At 37.0% G+C, this 9,799-nt stretch overlaps 1 protein-coding gene across 1 annotated transcript; it reads left to right on the forward strand.

Annotated features, from left to right (window-relative positions):
• Nucleotides 1-298: 298 nt before the first annotated feature.
• Nucleotides 299-9,189, forward strand: LOC114279976 (squamosa promoter-binding-like protein 9). Its single transcript, XM_028222282.2, has 3 exons — nucleotides 299-1,002; nucleotides 7,841-7,980; nucleotides 8,120-9,189. The coding sequence occupies exons 1-3, from the start codon at nucleotides 629-631 to the stop codon at nucleotides 8,719-8,721; spliced, it is 1,116 nt and encodes a 371-aa protein (XP_028078083.2). The 5' UTR covers nucleotides 299-628; the 3' UTR covers nucleotides 8,722-9,189.
• The last annotated feature ends 610 nt before the right edge of the window (nucleotides 9,190-9,799 follow it).

Below are 9,799 nucleotides of genomic sequence, written 5' to 3' on the forward strand. Positions count from 1 at the left end.
TTTTTTTCTTTAAATTTATAAACTGAGACAATCATTTACAAATTAAAAAAATTATCAAATAAATTTTTATAATAATTTTTTAAAATTTTATAAATATAATTTAAAAATAAAAAACGAAATAATTACCGAAGAGACGCACATTTCACAAACAATCTGTTAACCTCAAGTTTTTTGATATAAAAATCATTGAAAACAAAAATAAACTTTAATAAAGAAAGATTAATATGTTTTGCAGCCACAAAATTCCGAATAGAGAGAGAAGAGAAAAAGTTTTAAAAAGCGACAGTTTGTTGAGTTTTGAGTGACTGATTAAAGCTCTCTCCTTTGTCTCTCTTCTCTCTCCTCTGCCTTGTTGCTGCTTTCTTGATTATTTGACAGTCTCTTCTCTCTACTCACTACTCACTCGCAAAGCTGGCATGGCCCAGTGTCAGGGGGTCTACTTTACACTACACCAACACTCGTCAGCTTCCCCAAAAGAAGCTTACTCAGCACACACACCAACACCAACACCAATTCCAATTACCGACTCTCTGTCTCTCTCTTCTCTCTCTCTCTCTCTCTCTCCTTTTTTTCATGATTTGACCCACAACTTCAAGGGAGTGCAACGAATGAACTCTAGACACCACACATGGAGATGGGTTCAAGCTCTTCTTCCTCTTCCAATTCCTCCGATTCACTCAATGGCCTGAAATTTGGCCAGAAAATCTACTTTGAGGATTTGGGTATTGGAGCCCCGCCCAAATCCGGTGGTGGGTCGTCGTCGTCTTCGGCGGTGGCGGCCGCCGTGAGTGTTGGGTCGGTGCCGTCGACGCCGCCGAAGAAGGGGAGGAGTGGGGCTGTTCATGGTGGACAACCACCTAGGTGTCAGGTTGAAGGGTGTAATGCAGATCTGAGTGATGCTAAGGCTTACTATTCTAGGCACAAAGTCTGTGGTATGCACTCTAAGTCGCCTAAGGTTATTGTTGCTGGCCTTGAGCAGAGGTTTTGCCAGCAGTGTAGCAGGTCAGTTAGATTCTCTCTCTTTCTCTCCCTATATATGTATATATTTGAGTTATGTTTTTAATTTGTTTTTGGGCTGTTAATTATTGTTTATTTGTTAGGTGTTTTTTACTCTGATGTGGGTTTTGAATTATTTATTTCAATAATTTGCTCGTTTTGGTTTTACTTCTGTTAAAATCAAGGAGTTTGTTGTTTACTTGATATTTTGTGTGTGTGTGTGTGTGTGTGTTTGTGTTTGTGTGTGTATTTATTATGTTTGATGACTCTACCAGATTTGATTCTTGGTGGAGAATGGAGTTTTTTTTTTTTTTTTTTTTTTTTTTTTTTTTTTGTGTGTGGATGATTTGGGTTATTAGTGAGAATGATGTTTTGGTAGCTAGTTGTTAATGTTTATGAATTTTGTTGTGTTTAATGCGCACAAATCACAGGATAGAAAATTACAATCCCACAATAAGCACCAGTGTAGTCTGGAAAAATATAATAAATATGCAAGAAATACAATGAATTATGGCTTCAAGAAACCATCCTCTGGCTCTCTTGTCTTCTATGGGAACATGTGTTGTGCAGTCACTCACCAAAGACGCTCCAAGGATTGAGGCTTCCAGGTCAATATCAGGTTAAAGCACATTATTTGGCAAACAACTCACGTGACATGTCGCAAGGGGGTTGTTGTTGGGAGGGGATATTGGTTTTTGGTTTAGTCAGTATAGGACTAAAGTGGAGTTTGTCCTTGTAAATTGGCTGACAGTGGATGATTGTGTTTGGGGTGGCTGGAACAATGTGATCTGAGAAAATGTTAGGCACTTAGCTGGCATGGGATCGCCAGAGGTGGAGCGGATGAGAGTGGAGGAACTCATAGAAGAGAGAGAGTGGCAGTGGAGGTCTATGAGCTAGAGGGAGCTATTTGAGGTGTGTTCAGGGCTTGATGATTGCTTGGAAGAGAACTCCTTTTTATATAAGGGACGTTGGAGCATGTCCTGTTAGACAATACGGAGGAATCTCCCTGATTGTATCAATGTATTGATTGATCTTTTATCCCGACCATATCAAGATGATCAACGGATCTTGACAACATTGAGGGTCAGGGATCTCTTGCATCGCACGCCCACAGTTCAAATGTCAGGCATGCAATGTCTACTTGTCGTGGTTGCAACTTGCAGCTCGCATGTTGTAGCACAGGTACATCATGTGTCTTGGTGAAATTTCTCTTCTCTAAGACTGGTCAAGTGTCCCCTGATTGGGGCCTTGATGATCCCTGAACTCTAGCCTCCGAGCCACAAGTCTCCCAATGATCCCGAGTGGACGTCCTAGAGGCACTGCTCTCAGCATAGGTTATTCCAGAGCTAAATATAAGAGACAGATTGTGTGTGGAGCTAAGTTTGGAGATGCACGGAATGGATGTGATAAATCTCATGTGACCGATCTCATTTGGAGATGGGTGGTGGAGTTAGATTAGTGAGATCCTAGAAATCATATATAGAAGATTGGTTGAAATCATACATGTAGATCGAAGGTGAAAGCTTGCATCTAGATTCAGTGAGATCCTACATGTAGATCGGGGTGGGTCCTTCATGTGTACCCAGGAGATAGTGAGATCCATGAAAATTGTAAGCACACTATGAAAATTTTAACAAATGGGACGTATTTACAAGGGTGTTACCTAAACAAATTCCAGCGTGAAAGTGAATGATGCTAGCTATTAGCACTGGCAGCCCATAATTGTGTGTTTCCAGTTTATTTATACTGTTCTGTTACATCAATGGGAGTCCAATAGAGATGGACTTTTTCCTTTTCTTTTTCCTTTTTTAAAATGTCAATATTGTAGTTGGAATCGGCCACTTTAGTATTTTTATTTTAGTAGCATTTAAAATGAGTCTTTTCTTTGTTTTTTATACAACAGAGGTGCTTTTAAGGATTTTAGCCTGTGATCCTTCCACAATTGCATCCTTTCTTTTGTCATTCTGGTGATAATTATATTTGAATTAATTGCAATGATAATCATAAAATTAAATAATTGGTCTGAAAACAGTGGATGTGAGAAATTAGTGAGGGGATCAAGGAAGTTCTAAAACTTCGAATTTAGAGGTAAGCTTGACTGCTCGAGTAAGAATGAACCAGTTCTAGTGGGTAACATAGATTTCTATACTGGACTGGATCTGGTTTAGAAGGTTGTTCAAAGATGATATCAAGCTTTCTAGTTGGTTACAGTAAATGAAGTGCAGATTCCAATTCTGTCATTCTCATATTCTTGGGCAGAGATTACCTACACACAAAAATGTACATAAAAGAAAAAATCATCGGTGGCCGTAAGGCACAGGTGGATGATTTTAGTATATTGTAGCTTCTTAGTTGTAAAAAGCCACTGTTATTTGTGTCCTGACATCTGAATGCATTGTCAGTAACAGTTTATTGTTTTGGTGCAAAAATCATATTCTCCATGATTGATGATACGAAACTGCCATTGGTTTCTAAATGGGTGAGAATGATGGAGCTTGAAATATATGATATTGACCCTTGCAACATTCAACACAAATGCCTTTTGTTCCATGTGTACTTGCACCCTATTGGTTAGCCTCAATTCTTAAAAGATTTAAAAAAAAATTGACCAAAGGAACACTTTTTGGATTTGTATTTATGTTTGACATCATTCAGTAAGTATCCAGAAAAGTTTGTTGGTCATTTGGATGTATTTTAATTGACAATGATACAAAAATTGATGAGTTTATACAAGTTGAGTGATCTTTGTTTTTTAGGGTATCTTATTTTCTTTTTGTTTTTTTGGGTGCAAAGAATAGACCTTTTTATGAACAGAGCATTTCTATTAGTGGTGCTTATGAGTTTCCTTTTGATATTCCTTCCCCATTAGCTTTAGTGGTTAGGTCTTCATTACATTGGTGCTGGCAGTATGCTTTATGTATTTATTTATTTATTTTTATAATTATTATTATTATTATTTTCTATATCAATAGATGCTCTTCCTGTGAACATTCCTTAAGGCTGTGTTTGGATCAAGGATTTAAGGGGGGATTTGTGAGGGAAAGGAAAAGGAAAGGAAAAAGTAAAGCATAGCCAATGTGTTAAAGATACTCATCTAGCTTGAGGAGACTTTTTGTTTCAGAAAAGCATGGGTTATGTGCTTTTGAATTGTATTGTAGCATTCTATGTTCTGATCATATTTATTTCAAATGCACATCATGTCGGATAATTTTAATTTTGATAGAATCTTGGCAACATGTTGGTGTTGCAATAGCTTTTTGAACTCATATCAGGTCAAATTATTTTCTTTGATTTTATATCAAAATTTGGGAAAGCAATCAGCAGCATTTCCTTCACAGGTGCAAGTTTGGGTGTCTATTAAACTTATTGTTGTTTCAGTGTCTTAGCTGAGGATTCTGCTGTACTTCAGGAAAATTTTCATTTGCATATGCTTACCCCATTTTTGTGATAACTTTATGTACTTTGAAGGTTTTGATATTCGGATTGCACATTTTCATATGTGCCTGAAGTCTGAATACCTGTCATTTGATAGTTCTATGCTTTCCTCGATGTGTATCTAGGTCCTCTTCACAACAACTGATACTTCATAAAGGAAACTTGGGTCAATCATAACCTAAAAATAAAAAATGAAGGATACTTATGCCACTGTAGGCTGAATATTTGATTATGACTAAGAATTTGGTGGTGTTATTAAAAAAAATTGTTCTATGATCTACGTGTTCGTTTGTATATATATGTACAAACCATTGCATCACACAACTTTTCCTTTTTTTGTACAATGGGTTCTTTTTCAACCTACCCTTACAATGATCAGTTTAATTGTATCTGAAACTTCTTTTGTAGTCTTGTAACTTATTTGCACATTCAAGTTCCAACATTTATTTTGGAATGCAGCTAAGAAGCACGGACACGACATGAACATGCCGACACAAATTTTTTTAAAAAAATGTAAGATACATGGGGGCACACGCAAAATATATAGTTTTCTATATTTATTAAATGCCATATATAATAATATGCAATTATTCTATGTCATGTATATGAATTTTTAATTCAATGATATTAACAAAATACAATGTAACACTAATTTATAAAGTCTAAAAGAGGAGAATATATATTTATTTTATTTTTCTTTTATCATTGAATTCTAAGTTATTTTTTTTAGTGATTGTTCATGCTAAAATATCAGCATGATTGGATGGTTTTGAATCATTGGGATTTGAAGATTGCCATCGGTAATTTTGCAAAAAAAAAAAATTAAACCTCCCATCATCCGTAAGAATTATGGGTAAAATCACTGTTTTCAAAACCATCCAGTTTCATCAAATTTTTAACCATGCATGCAGCCTAGTACTCATTAAATGTTAGGCTTGTATCCTTTACTTGCAAGCCACATGTATGGATATTAAGGTGGAGTAATATTAGGATATTCCATGTGGGCTTGAAATTGTTCTTAAAAAGGTTCTTTTTGTGGATACTAGATTCTGGAAATATTGGTTCGTGAATCAAGTAAATCAACAGTTGATGCAAGAGTGATTAAAACCTAACCAACATATTGGGTTAAGAATCAAATGCCTAATCCATGTTCAATGTACTCAGTTTGTTATCCATGTGTGTACTTGCTTGATCCCATGGTATATGCATGCGTGCATGTGGCTTGTATGTGGAATAGTGAAATTTAACAGTCATGGGTTCCACCTAAGCATAAGTACCGAAGGTTAGTTTCAGTAAATGATTTTTGAACTGCTTGATTTGTATTGTATCTTTAAGTGGTGGGAAATGTTTTGCAGTAAGGTTTCATTAGGTTTTCAAATCAAATGGTCTACATCATTTAATCATGATGGTTTTTGTGTTGACAATCTCTAATTGGAGCTATCTAGTGATGGGTACACCTTTGAATTTTTTAAGCACTTCATAGTTTCCAAGGCCTCCATTTGTTTTTGCTTACACAGGAATCTATAGACCTGTGCTCACGTATGTCTCCCAAAATTTTCAAATTACATTTGATTGTAAGATCCTAATTTAGAAGAAGTGCTAAGTTCAGTTTGGTAGGAAGTAGGGATTGTGGCTTCTGTTACTATTAGGTTCCGTTTGTTTTCAGAGGTAGAATGGAGAGGATTTATAAGTGAGAAGATTAACAGTGAGGAGATTGATAGTGAGGGGATTAAGTAAAATTGTGTTTGTTTTGATGATAATTGTTAGTGTAGGAATTGTTAAATTATTTTTTTATAAAGTAATAAAAAATATAAAAAATTAAACATTAATGTTTAAAAAAAATTTCCAATATGTAAAAAAAAAAAAAAAAAAAATTAGAATCCCCTCACTATTTTTCTAAAACCACCTCCACCTCCACTTCCTCCATCTCAACCCCCCTTCCAACCTCCATCTTAATCCCCTCATCCATCCTAATCCCTCCTCCAACTCTACAAACAAACACAACCCTAAATAATTCCACCTCCATCCTAATCCCCTCCCATCCTTTACACCCCAAAACAAACGGGGCCTTAGTATCATCATTGTTTTTGTTTTTCTTGGTTTCCTTTTCTTTTTAATTGACATGATATGAGAATGTATTCTGATTGGAAATGTGGTTCTTTTATTGACGCTGGTTTGTCAAGCTCTCAAAAAAATAAAAATAAATAAATAAATAAATAATCTAGGAAATTTGCAAGACATTCTTTGTAATGTAAAGTTGAACCTGGTTGTGCCTTGGCTCCAAAAAAATCATGAGCTCTTGGAAAGTGATGTGCTCTATGCCTATCAGTAGTTGCTTTAATTAAGGCATCGATTGGTGTTTGGGAATTTGATTTACGAAACTTTTGTAGGAAAAACAGGGGTGAACATGACAGGGTTTCCTGAGGTATTCCCCTGTTTGGTGTAGTTTTAATTTTTGATATTTATGTTTTTCGTTTTTGTTCATGTTTTGGGAAACAAAAACAATAAAAAAAAGCTAAAAAAAAAACACCCACTGTGTCATTTGTATGCAAAAATAATTAATTGAAAATTCAGAAAACAACTTTCAAGTGTTTTCTGAAAAGGGGTATTGTCTGAAAATTTTGCCAAGCAGTTTTCGGAAATAGTTGTCAAACAAGTTTGGACATGTCAGTTTCTTTTTTGTTTTTTTTCTTTCAAGAATGGAAAACAAAAACAAAAATGATACCAAATGCACCATTTTCCAAGTCATGTTTTTATTTGAAAGTGGATTTTGTTCTTTTCATCTCCCTTTCTTCTAATGTCATGATAGCAAAATTGGATCAAAAGTTGTTCTCAAACTTACAATCAAAGTAGTTTCGGTGAATTGAAATTCCTTAGCATTTTCCTTGTCTTCTCTCCGGTTTTGGGTGATTATTAGAAGCACCCTCATTTCCCTGGTGAACTTAGGCAAATTGGGAAACCACATGATTTGTTTTGGATTTTAAAATCTTTCATCAAAACATCCATTGTATCTTCCATCTGGATTAATTTTTGTTGCATTTTTCTTCTCCTTTCTTGGAATTTCTGTTGGGTTTGTGTAGCCTAATTAATATTGTACATTTCAGCATGTTGCCACTGATTCAATTAAGGGTATCTAGATTTTGAGTACTAAGAATATTTCAATAATATGTTGATGTAAACCTTAGTATATATATTGGAGCCGATTTGTACTTGCCTCTTTTTCCAATATAGTGGAACCGGTGTGAGCTATTGATGTAGGTAATTTTGCTGAACCACATGTGTGTGCCATGTTTTTCTTGATTGTGATTGATTCTTTTTACTACTATGTTTGTTGTTTCTTCGTCCGCAATTTCCTCCCCAAAAATAATTATGAATGGAATTAATAGCTTCTTGGCTTGCTTGTGCACAGGTTTCACCAACTTCCTGAATTTGATCAAGGGAAAAGAAGTTGCCGCAGACGCCTGGCTGGCCATAATGAGCGTCGGAGGAAGCCACCACCCGGATCTTTATTGTCCTCACGCTATGGACGCTTGTCTTCATCTGTCTTTGGTTTGACCTCATCAACAAAAACTCCTTTCAAACCCTCATCACTTGTCCTAGAACTGTCTCAAAATACATTTAATTTTTACGTTTTTGCTTTGCATTTCTTCTAAAACTGAGTTCAAATGTATGATACTTTTTCTGACAGAAAACAGCAGAGGTGGAGGCTTTCTGATGGACTTCAACACATACCCTAGGCTCACCGGGCGAGATCCATGGCCAACAACCAGAACATCTGACCGGATTTCAGGCAATCAGCCCACTGCCACCGGGAAGTTTCTTCCGCATCCGTGGCAGAGCGAATCTGAAAATCCTCCGTCAAACCTTTTTCTGCATGGCTCAGCAAGTGGGTCCAGCTATTCCGGTTCCACCATTCCTCCGGGAGAATGTTTCACCGGTGTCACTGACTCTGGCTGTGCTCTCTCTCTTCTGTCAAATCAACCCTGGGGCTCGAGGGACCAACCACCCTTGAGTCTTGGCGTGAACAACTTCGTTAACACTGATGGAACTCACGTGGTTCAATCAGCAGCTACTACTCATGGCACAGCAGTTGATCACTTCTCTAGCACCTCATGGGCTTTCAAGGGCAATGAAACCAGTACCAGTTTACATGAGACGATGACTTCTGATCTGGGTCTGCGACAGATGTCACAGCCAGGTAATAACCAGTATTCTGGCGAGCTGGAGTTGGAACTTGAGCATTCAGGGGCGTATGACTCTTCCACTCAGCATATGCACTGGTCACTCTAAGCGCCCTCCTTGCTGCGCTTTTTATGTAGCTATTTTAGTAGTTGCAGTTAATAAACCAGGGTCAGCCGACACATGTTTGTGTGTTGTTGGGATAAACCTTCAGATGAATCTGTGTCTTGTTTAAGTTGTCGAGCCTGGAACTGATGAACAGGGACGACATGTAGTTTGTGTTTGCTTGTTGGAATAAACATAGGATGAATCTGTGTCTTGTTTAAGTTGTCGAGCCTGGAGCTGATGAACAGGGACGACAAGTGTTTGTGTTTGTGTTTGTTCGTTGGAATAAAACCTAGGATGAACTGTTTAAGTTGTCGAACCTGGAACTGAAGAACAGGGATGACGTGTGTTTGTGTTGTTTGTTGGAACAAACCTAAGTTGAGTCCGTGTCATGTTTGAGTTGTCTAACCTAGAAAAGAACTGATGATGAGAATGGATGCAGGCTTGGCATTTTAGTTGCTGTTTGTTTTTGAATCATTCCTTCCTGGTAGAATAGGGGTATATCTTACCTTTCATCATTATTTTAAATAATGAATTGGACCCTCTTTTTTTTTTTTTTTAATAAGAAAATGCAACCTCTCTGAAATGTAGATAAAAATGCGTCTATCGTATACTCACGACCTTGTTTTTGGAGTCTTTTGCAGAGCTGTAGTTTTTATTTTTTATTGTAATCTCAAGTTGGCTTTGTTCATAAATTCAATTTCGAATATTCTTTATTTAAAGATTTACGCTCAAAAATATTTTATCTAAATCTTGCAAAATGATTAAGCTATCCATGCATATATATAATTTCCCAAACCCTGAGCTAGCCAAACCAAATCATTCTCTCTCTATCGTCTCTCTCTCGCCTTTCCTCTCTTCTCTCTTCATCGGCCGTTGTCGTGTCACCACATGTCAACGTTGTGCTTCTCTCTCATGCTGCAGATCTCTCTTGCTACGGTTTCAGACACTGTGCTAGCTGTTTCTTCGGCCACCACCCCAGCCCCTTCCTCCACCTTCTTCTTCTTCTTCACGTACTCTCTCTCTCTCTCTCTCTCTCTCTCTCTCTTATATGTAGGCAGCTAGGGTTTCAGATTGCGACGGC

Source organism: Camellia sinensis, chromosome 10, assembly GCF_055761805.1.
Source record: "Camellia sinensis isolate YWXY chromosome 10, ASM5576180v1, whole genome shotgun sequence".
Taxonomy (NCBI): domain Eukaryota; kingdom Viridiplantae; phylum Streptophyta; class Magnoliopsida; order Ericales; family Theaceae; genus Camellia; species Camellia sinensis.

Excerpts from the sequence above, each read along its gene's own strand:
- LOC114279976 (XM_028222282.2), top strand. The coding sequence starts at position 629 with ATGGAGATGGGTTCAAGCTCTTCTTCCTCTTCCAATTCCTCCGATTCA. Across the intron at positions 1,003-7,840 it reads TTTTGCCAGCAGTGTAGCAG|GTTTCACCAACTTCCTGAAT; the intron begins GTCAGTTAGATT and ends GCTTGTGCACAG. Across the intron at positions 7,981-8,119 it reads CTTGTCTTCATCTGTCTTTG|AAAACAGCAGAGGTGGAGGC; the intron begins GTTTGACCTCAT and ends TTTTTCTGACAG.